The 12,136-nt window shown below is 37.1% G+C and overlaps 1 protein-coding gene and 2 long non-coding RNA genes across 3 annotated transcripts; 1 reads left to right on the top strand and 2 right to left on the bottom strand.

Moving 5' to 3' along the window:
- Positions 1-1,679: 1,679 nt before the first annotated feature.
- Positions 1,680-2,491, bottom strand: LOC113701463 (uncharacterized). The gene is made up of 2 exons (XR_003450916.2): positions 2,219-2,491; positions 1,680-2,052 (listed from the first exon to the last, which is right to left on the bottom strand). It is a non-coding gene; the product is annotated as an uncharacterized lncRNA (long non-coding RNA).
- A 935-nt stretch (positions 2,492-3,426) lies between these two features.
- Positions 3,427-4,015, top strand: LOC113701295 (uncharacterized). Its single transcript, XR_003450884.2, has 2 exons — positions 3,427-3,590; positions 3,720-4,015. It is a non-coding gene; the product is annotated as an uncharacterized lncRNA (long non-coding RNA).
- A 28-nt stretch (positions 4,016-4,043) lies between these two features.
- Positions 4,044-11,469, bottom strand: LOC113701302 (mitogen-activated protein kinase kinase kinase 5). Its single transcript, XM_027221890.2, has 11 exons — positions 10,570-11,469; positions 8,939-9,556; positions 8,778-8,865; positions 7,916-7,978; positions 7,663-7,826; positions 7,291-7,366; positions 6,343-6,402; positions 6,138-6,263; positions 5,303-5,512; positions 5,121-5,218; positions 4,044-4,910 (listed from the first exon to the last, which is right to left on the bottom strand). The coding sequence occupies exons 1-11, from the start codon at positions 11,109-11,111 to the stop codon at positions 4,850-4,852; spliced, it is 2,106 nt and encodes a 701-aa protein (XP_027077691.2). The 5' UTR covers positions 11,112-11,469; the 3' UTR covers positions 4,044-4,849.
- Between the last annotated feature and the right edge of the window lie 667 nt (positions 11,470-12,136).

Here is a 12,136-nt window from a genome sequence, read left to right as displayed (position 1 = left end):
AAAAATGTTGATAATTTGTTGGTATCGTGTTTTGTTCCAAATGAGACACAGAAAAAAGTACTCCAGTAGTTTATACTGCACTCTTATATCTCGAGTCATGTTACATGTCTCTTATCAAGTTTTGCTTGCATGGCCACTAATTTCAAGAGTGGTTTTTGAAAAGTCAGTTGTGCTATGTTCAAAATAGCCTCAACATCCACTCTTGATTCATTAAGCACGTGATTTTCAGTGGTTGAGCATTATTTCGGATTAGGGTTATTATTTAGTTTGACGAACAGAGATATATATAGATCGAACTTTTAGGCTTGGTTTGGGAGTTTAGGACAGAAAAGAGAAGAAGGGAAAACTTAAGTTAGGAGAGAAGAGAAGAGATTGTTATGTTATTTAGGAGTTTTGAGAATTAGTGGAATGATTTTGAACATAAAAGTCATTAAATATTTGTTCAAGATATTTTTAAGGATAAAATAGGTATTTTAAAAAATTTTCACAAGCTTCCTCTAACTTTCTCTCCAATTTGGGAGGAAAAATTTTGCCTACTATTCATCCTTCCATTTCCTTTCTTGTCTCTCTTACTAAAAACTCACAAACAAAAGAAAATCAAACTCTCTCTTTTTTCCCTTTCTTTTCTGTTCAAATCCGCAACTCCCCCAAATGAACCCTTACTCTCAGTTCGCAGATTAGAATTTAGATGGCTGGAGTAACTCCAGCGGACTGGTAAAAAAAGGGGGCCCAATAGGAAGTTTGGGCTAAAATCGCTACTCCAACAGCATATCACAAATGACGGGCTTGCACTTGTACCTCTTAAGGGAAGAAAATGGAATTAAATTTAATTTTTACCCAGAAAAAAATGTAAGTGTGTGTGTGTGTAACAGGATTCCAGTAGCATACCTCAAGATTTTAAATATTCGCGAAAGACAAGTTAATCATAAATTTGCGAAGAAATTCCCAGCCGAAAGTGGTTTATAGTTTAAAGTTTATAACGTCGGTCACATTCCTATTTTCTATTCTACAAATGATAAAAATCATTGTTTTAAGTAGTTACTCGTCAGCCATTTGGATAAAGTATTGTTTGAAATATTATTTAAAATAATTATTATGACACTTTTTGTGATATAATAATGTACATGAGATGAGATAAAAAGATGATTAAGAATATAAAAAAGTGGATTGAAAAACGAGTGATTTGGCAAATTTGAGCTATCCAAATAGATTGATATACCTAATATCCGGCCATTTTCGAGGCCATGAATTGAGGCATGAATCATACACATTTAAGAGGCGCAAATGACAATAATGGATGCGGGTGGTACTTGGTGCCTTCGGAAGCTGTCGTCAATCTTTCACTTTTTTTTTTGCATCTATACAAATCTAAAGATACATGCATGGAAGTTCAATGGTACTAATACCTTACAACGGGTGGTACTAACATTGAGAATTAAGTTTACATCAAAACCATCTTAGTACCCTACCGATGCGATACACAGTCGACCAAGCATTTATAAAGGAATGAAGTAGTAGCATCTAAATCTTGATTTATTATCTATCCTTTTCTTATTTTATTTGTGCATGCAGGATTCCTCCCTTTTATTTCTTTCCATCACAAGTCGGAGTGAATTTTTTCCGACAAGCTCCTAATGGGTCGGCCGAATTCTATGCTATTTTGTTTCAGAATCAAGACAAAGAAAAAAATAATAATAAATCCCATGATTCGAGCAATCAATAATATCCACAACGCAAATGATCATATATCATATCAGCCACAAATAAAAAACGAAAGAGAAATAAAAAGTTAAACAGATCTGAAGAACGAAGAACCGATTACTTCCTCATCTGAAGAGATTTTTATATGCCACTTAAAAACAAGTTTTCTCAGCAAAGACCATGAACTTGTTCCTTCAGTTGAACACCAAGAAAAATGACAGCTCTTATAACTAAAGCAAAAGAAGTCGATAAACTGTAAACGTACTCCCGTGGCATCCTAGAAACTAACAGAGGTCGTAGCAGCAAAAGTACTCGAGACAGCTATCCGAGCAGTCATAGAAGCAAGAACAACTGCATCAAACAAAACCCATTAAAAGAACCAAAAAACTTAAAAAAAAAAAAAAAAATGGCAACAGCTAACTAGCAGTATTAAATCTTGTAATTTTACTCGAAAGGATTGATCGGAATTTCAAGAAGAAACTAGAAAGGATTAACAAGAATGGAGAAGTAAAAGTACCATTCATTGACAACTTTGTCCTGCACATCTTCCTGTGGAGGGTAGTTGCCGTCTATTGCTTGGACCTGGGGAGGTTCCATCTCAAAACTCGCACTCTTTTTTGTCGGTGAAGACGTAGAAGCGTGGATGGATATGGATGATGGGCCAGTAGCATTAGTGACTACCGTTGCTGTGTTGTGGCTTGTGGGGAGGACTTTCTAACTTTTTAGATTCCTAATCAATGGCTTTCCCGCTTACCTTTCCGGATGATTCAATTAGAATTAATTCTTTATTCTTACCATTGTTAACTGTAGTAGTTTTGACGGAGTGGACTTTACTTTGACCTGGGACCACCTAATCTTACACAATTCACGATAACGAAACGCCATGCCCGGAACGATGTCGTTTCTCGGATTGCCCTGGAAGGAAGGTCCCTAACGTTCGCTTCGCGCGCTATTTCCTCTTCTTTAGTTTAATGGACAAACAAATATTTTAAGGGTTAATTACATTTACCTCCCCTGAGGTTTGACCATATTACCAATCAATCCCTATAATTTATCCAAATAACGGTCTCACCCTTTGAATGATCAAACATTTAACAAAAACCCCCTTAATGCCGAAAATGCCCTTTTTGAGGCCATATTGCATTAAAAAAAGAACATATTTTTATTTATTAACCCTGAAGAAAAATAAAAAAGAAGAAATTATTTTAATTCCTGAAGTATGGTTCAAATTGAGGAAAACATGTCCCGTGCTCTCCGCAACAGGTTTTAAACCACAAATTCGAACCATACTTGAAGATTTAAAATAATTGCTTCTTTTTTATTTTTCTTTCAATTTATCTAATTTTTAATATTCATTTTTAAGATTTAAAATAATTATTGATTCAAAACTATTTATGAAAGTAAAGATATGATTTTTATAAAATAATAAGCAAAAACTTTTTTCTATTTTTTTGGATTGTTTCAGGGTTAATAAAATAAAAATATGTTTTTTTTTTTAATGCAACATGGCCTCAAAAAGGGTATTTTCGGCATTAAAGGAGTTTTTGTTAAATGTTTGATTATTTAAAGGGTGAGACCGTTATTTGAATAAATTATAGGAATTAATTTGTAATATGATCAAACCTATGTAATTGTTAAGGGAAATTAACAATTAGCTCCTTAGAACGATTACCAAAATATGCTTAGATGGATTGCTGACTTCGTGGTTTGTGCATCAGTCATCAAAACATTAGCTCCCACTAAACTACTGGGCGGGCGCGCATACAAAAGCTCTGTGAAAAATCTTCACAGGCTTCTCCGGTTGCACCCTCCTCCACCCGGTAGTGGCTCCATACTTGTTTGGAATGTGAGCTTACACACGAAAATTTTTAGGTTTTCTCCAAACATATGTATGTTCTATTTACCTTTTTATCTCACCTCCATCAAATTTTTTCCATAGAAGTTCCTAAAGATAACAATTCAAATGGGCCAAGTCAAAAGCTTTTACTGTATGTTCTTTGATTGTTGTGATTGAGCAGGTTGTGAAGGATGTTTGAAGAATTGGCGTCTGGCTGGAAGGTGTTCAAGGCATACATATCAAGATGCCTTTTGTAAAAAGCTGCACATTTCCTGTTTCTAGTTCTTTTTGCGTTTGTTGATTCTCGGCGTGTTAGTCCGCCGGCAGTTATAGGCTTTTATTGCAGGTTTGCATGTTTGATATACTTCTGTGTTAGCTGTAGGGATCCCCCTCACTAGTGTGTACGTTTTCACTATACCACTAAAAAGAGTTAATTACCCCCAAAATAAATAATAAAAAAAAAAAAAAGTTGCAGCATCCTCCACCTCAGTAACAAAAATGTTAGGAACGAAAAATGGCACATGACTTGTTGCTGCAACAGCTCAAATTTGTGATATTATCTGTCCAAGAAGGAGAAGGCTTATTATTCTCCACAGATCTTATAATGGCAGATCTTCTTCCTCCCAAAGAGTATCTTCCGACAACAGAGGCGCACGGAGAGGGCCACAGATGGGAAGTGGGACACACACAGCAACCCCTTTCAAACATGCTGGCTACATTTTAATCTGTGGATTAGTTGACAAGTAAATTTTGTCTTGCTAGAAAAAATCCTGAAGAGCAGGAGCACAGTGACTTGATCAAATATTCAAAATGATATTTACAATTCTTTCAACTCTGGCCCGGCATGCTTATAATAAACGTTCCACATCAGAGAAGAACCCCGTTGTTGAATTCTCTGACTGAAGAATCATAACTGGGCTTTGGTTGCTGCTATATTGTTCAAGCCCTACACCTTGTGAATAGACACAAGCTCCTACTTCTGAAAACCCAGGTCCTGCAAACTCTTATGACTATTGTGCTTCTATCTCTCAAAGTATGAACAGAAACAAAGAGGCAAAGAGCCTACTGACAGCAATTCCTATGGCTGCAAGCTACCTACAAGAGCACAATAAGTTCCAATGCATCTGTAAACTGAGGTCTTTATGGAAAACCACGTTAAAACAAGTGTTAGATCGCCTTCCATTTCTGTAATGGTTCACTGTTAGCCTCTCTTCATGAATAACTTCACATAATTGAATCCAAGTGTGGAGATGGACTAGGAAGGACCTCCAATGTTGAATGAGGTGAATGACAGGGCTACCACCTGTAGTGTTAAAGTTTTGTAGCGACGTCGTTGGCCAATCTCACTGGGGCAAGAGAACCATGAATGTAGCTGAAGCACAAGGACATTTCAAAGTTAACACTGATTCAACTGTCAACTCAGTAGTCAGCACTTACAATAGATGGTTCACATGAATGCGGTGAAATGACAAGATTTTAGAGATGATTTGGCATTAACATAGACCTGCTTGTAAAAGTAAAAACTTGCGAAGATGGTATATAAAATATTAATGAACATTTTAAAGCATAGAGTAACTCTTACTTGTCAGTCACTTTTCCTTTGGCAATATGCATATCTGAGTATGCAGGGACTTGACCAAGCTTACTGTTTGAGCGCTCTCTTTGGGAATTTGCATCATCCTGTCAACACATAATAGCATAAACAATAATAAACCATAAACCGGGAGAAGCCATCCATTAGGACAATGTGCTGAAGTAGTTTACCCTCAATTTCATCCCACTAAGAGACAGACTGCAGGATAAAATATCTGGTGGATGAGAGGTTGTAACAAAACGGTGTTCCAGTAATGTGCTAGCTGAAGCCCTTTCTGCAGGATTCCTACGAAAGCAACAACGCAAAAAATCCTTCCCTTCTGCTGACAGATTTTCAGGTATTGGAGGGGTCTCTTTGAGTACCCTAAACATGGCTGCAGCCTGCAGATTACAAGCTCAAATGAAAGACTAAAACTTGAATCAAAATTTTCTGATGGAAATGGAACATAAGTACACGTGTTGTATTAATTGTATCCTTCTTCTTCTTCCCTCCCTCCATCCCTCTAGAGAAAAAGAAAAATATAAATGTAAACGGGGACAGAATTACTTGGAATCTTGATTTTAGTAGTTTTATTTAACATATTGCAACAAGAAGATCATGCTGACACTGGTACACGATAGTAAGTCAACTCTTTTTGTCTATGCTAGTTAGTACCATGCATAAGGTGCCCTGTACTATGGCATAAAAACCTATAGGTGCTAGTGTAAGGTACCGACACAATCTCATGAGAAATTAAGACAAACTCTATTTAATGAGTTGTGCTTAATTCAATCATGAAAGAGAACAAAGGAAGAAGTGGAAGGAAATGGTTCCAGCTAATCAACCAAAAAAATTAATCAAAGAGATCATATTCAAAAATGTTATTCTGCACTTGAAGTGAATCAAGAAAAGCAAACAAAATGTGCGAATTTTCCAACATTCTGAGGGAGCTACCACCAGAAAGCAAGCTTATTAATCAGCTAATATCAAGTAAATTCAATGATAAAAATGAACATCAGAGCTTACCCCTTCATACTCACTCCATGGAGGTTTTCCATTCAACATTTCAATAATTGTACAACCCAAACTCCATATATCTATAGCCAATGCCAGATCGCTATTAGAATCCTGTTGCATCACAGATTGCAAGAGCTGCATGAAATAAACTAATATCAGATCTAGAAGGCGAGACAATGTGCTTTCAGAAACATTATCTTGGAGAAGATTATACCTCTGGGGCCATCCAATATGGGCTACCTTTTAAAGAAAGATTAGCAGCATGGCCGCTGAGCTGCAGAAAGAGAAACCTTTAAGTTTGATCATGATAAAAATCAGAAATAGCCTGCCAACAAGAAGTCAAAGTAAATAGCAACAAAAGAATTTTCAATATATGAAGAGATGACATCAGATGACATGATCACAACATCAATAATTCTTCCGTTGGTACCACCAAAACCTCAGATCTAATCTTACAGTTCCCTGGAACTATGAAATTCAACCTTTAAAAAGTGCAGTATAGATGTTTCATTGGCAAGGAAAGGCTCTATAACAACTTGCTATATGTTCAAGCTGAGATATTTTTCCACAAAGTTTGATTCCTCAACAGCTTTTTGTTTTTACTTTAGGAGCATAAAAATTCTTTATAATTGATATAATGTGCTTCCACTATATTTTATAAAGAGCGTAAAAATTTATAACCATATTTTATGAATGTCCCAAGATCAAATAATGTGCTTCAACCTCACCAAACACTGAACTTAACATCGATTTTGTAGAAAGAATTAAGGCAATCCTCACCTCCAACACTGCAAAGCTTTCCTAGCTAGCTACCCTTGCTGTTGCCTTAACCAAATCATAACCCAACAATATATGGTGTATCAAAATATTATGATGCAACAGTATCAATGTTCATACAACAGATTAAGGAGAATGCTGAATACATTGCCTGGCCGCAAAACAGGAAGAGAGAGAGAGAGAGAGGGGGGGGGGGGGGGGGGGAGGGAGGGAGAGGGGGCAAAACGGGTGGGTGTTGAGGACTTGAGAGTTCAATCAACTGCAAACTCCAAAAAAAAAGTAAGAAAATTCTTTGTATATATAGGCCTTTTTTAACAAACAATAATTTCCCTTCTTTCATTTCAAAATGATACAAACTGTAGTAGATACAGAAATCATCACCTACATGTTTGGCCATCCCAAAATCAGCAAGCTTCACAACCCCATAAGCATCCACAAGCAAATTTGCCCCTTTGATATCCCTATAAAATCCGGTGATGGTCAAATTTATGCCAAGTAAATCTCTAAACTCAGATGTAGATCTTACGACAGAAATTCAAAACGGGATCACCCGAAATAGAAAACAGGCAAAGGTTACAGCAGAGTATAACATGAAATCTTCATACAATCTCTAATAAAAGATGCACAAGGCGTGCAAAGGCTCCCCTTATTACAATCCATTTATTGGCAAATCAAAGAACCAGAAAATCTACTGCGCCAGACTCCACTTGGACACATTAGTAAATCCTGAAGCCAGACTATGGAGTATTGAATATACCTGTGTATGGTTTTCGTACTGTGCAAGTAAGCTAGCCCACAAAGAATATGGCGAGTAAAGTTCCGTACAACAGATTCCGTAATTGCTCCACAGTGGTCGTGAATGAATTTATTGATTGAACCAGGATGAACATACTCTAAATATATGTAAAACCGATCACCAACCTACAGAATCAAGAAATTGCCTTAAGGCCTGTAAAGGCCTGTAAAGAGGTCACTGAGGAGCATAATGAATGGCCCACTGGAATACTTACTACTTCACTACCATAATATTGCACAATGTTCGGATGCTTGAGATGACTGAGAACCTTAATTTCCTGAGACAATGATATAACATTTAAAGAAACAGTCAATTTTGTGGCTTGAAAAGTAGAAAATGGAACCTGTAGCCAAAATTTTGGTACTTAATTTCTAACCATCAAAGACAAAAGGCAAAATGCAAGGAAAAACTAATTTTGCTTCAGAAAATAGGCATGCAAGTACATGGAAATGTAGTATTCCCCACAAATGTCATCAGAACACATATAACACTAAAATATTGTTTGAAACCTAAGCAAGAGTGATCTGTTAAGTGTGTTTAATCAAATGCCTTGAAAAGAGATGAACGCAATTTGCCCTTAAAAAAGTGCACAAACAAGTTGTACATTCAACTGATTGAAATATTAGCATATTCTCATGAAGCATGGCTAACCAGAAAAGAAACAAGGAGCTGTGATTGCTTTAATTACAATAATAGCTGTAACTGATACACTTTTTTTTCTACTACAAATAATTTTCTTGCCATTTACTGTCCAATATCACTGTGGACATGAATGGATAGGATACAGTTTTCACGCTTTTCCTAAGGGTTTTGTCAGATAGAACACAAATATTCTCAAAGTTGCCAAATTGAAATGTTGTGTTGGCCAATAGGATGGTCATTATCAGCTAATAGAAGCAGCCAGAAAAAGTAGGCTTTAGAAGCAGCCAGAAAAAGTAGGCTTTAGAAGCAGCCAGAAAAAGTAGGCTTTAGCAGCACACTCCATATTTTTCAAATATGAATTACCAAGCTAAAGAATCAAGCAGAAGACCAACAAAGTAAAACACAGCACAACAGAATGCATACTCGAAACTTGCCTGCTCTAATTGCCTTATGCACTCGGCAGATTTTGGGTCATCTGGCAACATTTCAACCTCTTTCATTGCACATAAAGCTCCAGTTTTTCTGTCAAAAAGAACAATCTAGCAAATGTATAGAAAATAGAAAAGAATTGGAAAAATGTTCAGAATTTCCATACTTGTTGGAGGCCACGTAAACACTTCCAAAAGTCCCACGCCCAATGAGCTTTCCCTTTTGCCACTGACTTTTGATGGGAGCTATATCCAGTTTAGGAGTTAGCTGGGGAATAAGGGTAGGCTGTGAAGCCATGGCAGATCCTGGTGGGAGAGGTAAGGGATGGACACTGACACTGGCTTGAGCATTGCAATCATGTCGTGTCACTGAGGTCTCACTTGATAGCTTGTTACACAATGGTGATGCAGGCCCATTAGGACTTTTGGAGAGGTTAATTTTTGGACTAGGCAGTGAAGAATTATCTACAGGAAAAGCAGCTATCTCAGAGGAGCTTTGATAGGAGAATCCAGAAACTAGTGTTGAATCCAGAGAAGGCATCTCTGGTGCAGACCAAACTTGAAAAAGACTCGGTGGAGTCATGTACTGAGGTGTCAAAACATCCCCGGCATTTCTGTGTGGGCTAAGTGCAGGACTTGCATAAGGACTAGGCGGAGCACTAAGGGGAGTACTCATTCTATAGTTATCGGGATTTCTTTCTGAACCATTCACCTTTGGAGGTGACTTCCTAGATGACCAATTGTCAGTATTTTCTACATTTTTTTGAGCATCTTGGCTTATTAACCTGCATAAGCATGATTTGAAAACAACATCGATAAAGGTCAAGCTTTTCCAGATTCGGAGGGCATCATGAATGCAAATCCAATGGAGTGGTTTAGTTGTATGACGAAAGACACAGCAAATGGTGCAATGAAAAATCAAATGTTGCAATTATCTTAAAAACATAATTGTTAAAGATCCCTATGGAGTAGAAGTGTATAATTCTAGATATTTAACTTTATAACTTTTTCATCCAACACAACCAACAGATGGGCTTCAGGATCTCTGCGCCTAGTATTGGTTTTTGCTCCAAAGAGTTTGAGAATAAAAATTTCAAACGATTGAAAATCCACATGTAGAACAGGCCATGTTTCAGGCAAATAAATTCTAGATTGATAAGCTTGAAGTATGAAAAAATAAATGATTGGATAAGAATAGATTGAGCATCCAAATCTGGATTTTCAACTGCATTAACCCACATTTACAGGTTGCTGGCATATTCTGCTGCCTTTGACTACTGTTATATCTCTCCGATGCAATCTCTGTAGCACCTTCCTAATAAATTAAAATTTCTCGTTAAAACTTTAATCTTGAAGCTTTGCCACTTGTCAAATGAGTATATTTCCAAAAATACTAACCATGCTAATCCTCTCTCTAACCCAAAAGCAGCACGAGTATAATCAGTGCAACGAAAAAATATGTCTGCCATAATCTGATACCTAAACAACCAATTCTTAATAGTTATTCATTCCAACCGAGCTGAAAATGTACACAACTGACCATCTTCAGAATCTCATTTAAAGCTTGAAACGAAGCATTGCATTTTTAAAAAATTCACCCGAGAAGAATGGAGGATATTTGTAGCCTAACCAATAAGCCAAATAAAATGCTGAAGACTTCTGAGCTTGTGAAGGGAAAAAAAAAAACCAAGCTTTTAAGTGCAATTATGATTATTTGAAGGTATATAAAATATAACGAATCATTAATGTTCTTTACTTGGAATGTGAGCCAGACGTATCAATTTATTTTCCTATTTACCTCCCAGCCGCATTGCTCGACGTGGCTGCATCATTATTCATAACTCCATTGAGACAATCGCTCTTCTCTTTTTCTTTCTCCTCTGCGCCACACTCCCTTTGATGCGCCTCCCCCGGCGACGGCAGAGGGACATTTTTTGACGTTGTCCTGTCGGAAGCAGATTTAGAATCACGACGGAGCAACATCTGCAATTCCGGCAAGGGAAGGGGTTGGGGAGACGGCGGAGCAGCAGCCGCAGCTGCTGGAGAAAAAGCGCCCATAGATAATCTAGCAGGCGAATCGTCGAAAGAAGCCCGAGTGCTGCGCGAGAATTCCACGTCGCAATCGGTCAAATGCCGGAGCTTTTTGGCTCGCGTGAGCAGACGGCTGCTCCGACCACCGCGGCTGGAGAACAGAGACGGTTTTGCAGCGTAGCGACCGCTGATTATGCTATCATCGGAAGTTGATTTGGTGGAGGAAGACGAGGAGAATGAAAATGCGTTTTGCAACCAACTGGCTGTTGGCTTTTTCATTGTTAGTGGAGAGGACAATGTGGTGGGCATGCATTGTACGGTGATATGGTCGCTCCGGTGTTCATGGGCAAGGAAATTATGGATTTCAATTCGCAAAATTTAAAATTTTATTCGAGCTATGAGAACCAACCACCCGTAGGAAGATGGAGCTTAATTGAATCAAGAAAACAAACTAAAATTCACTAAACAAAATGCAAATCTAATCAAGGGGGAAGAAGATGAAGCAAAAATCTGAAGAAACGCGGTTACGAGAAGAACGTAGCTCCACCAGACAACCACAAAAAAAAAAATGGAGGAGTGGGGAAGACCGCGGAGAGAGAAGGAGGCCGTCTCCCTCCAAAGGTCAATATGTCCTGCCACTTTTTAAAATTAGCTAAGGTCGACAGTTAGACTTTTTCTCTTTTCTGTTTCTGTTTTCCTCAGTTTCCCTTTTTGCAATTTGTTCACCCCTATTTTTCACAAATTTCTCCCTTATCATCCTCGTATAGAGTGGAACGGGATTGAGAAAAATAGTTCAATTCACTCTCTGTCTATTTGGATTTTTAAGTACCAACTACCAACCTCAAAATTACAGTTAGAAGTGAACCCCCAAAAAAAAAATTAGTTTTTAGTTTATTGTGTCTTTAAATAAATTAAAATTTTTTTAGATTAATCTTCTATATACTGATAGTATATACACTTTCACCATCAAGTACACAATAATTCTAACCATGATAATGTATGCACCGTGAATGTATAAAAGATTTACTCAATTTATTTTATAATCAAAGGTATTTTTGAACAAGCTCAAAGTCCACCTGGATTTTTCTTTTTTATCTTGTAAAGTAAGGAACTTTTTACCTTCTTATTAGATCAAAAAATTTACTCTTTCTTGTTAGAAATGTACGATTAGTTATGATTAGTTTGAAAATAGAAATAATAATTTAAGCAACCTTTCTTGTAAGTTACACTCATAATCAAGTGCTATTTTCTATGCTTTGGTAACTACGAAAGAGCACATACAACACGCTAGATAATCGAGTTTAACTTTGAGTGTTTATAAATAAAATAAAATA

Source organism: Coffea arabica, chromosome 7c, assembly GCF_036785885.1.
Source record: "Coffea arabica cultivar ET-39 chromosome 7c, Coffea Arabica ET-39 HiFi, whole genome shotgun sequence".
Classification (NCBI taxonomy): domain Eukaryota; kingdom Viridiplantae; phylum Streptophyta; class Magnoliopsida; order Gentianales; family Rubiaceae; genus Coffea; species Coffea arabica.
Note: the sequence above shows the minus strand (reverse complement) of the source record. Positions and strands in the feature narration are given on the sequence as shown.

What these genes read in the sequence shown, in the direction of transcription:
- LOC113701302 (XM_027221890.2), bottom strand. Translation starts at nt 11,111, where the DNA reads ATGCCCACCACATTGTCCTCTCCACTAACAATGAAAAAGCCAACAGCC. An exon ending in TCGAGCAATGCGGCTGGGAG is followed by an intron (nt 9,557 to 10,569) that starts GTAAATAGGAAA and finishes ATGCTTATGCAG; the next exon opens with GTTAATAAGCCAAGATGCTC. An exon ending in AATATTATGGTAGTGAAGTA is followed by an intron (nt 7,827 to 7,915) that starts GTAAGTATTCCA and finishes TTGATTCTGTAG; the next exon opens with GTTGGTGATCGGTTTTACAT.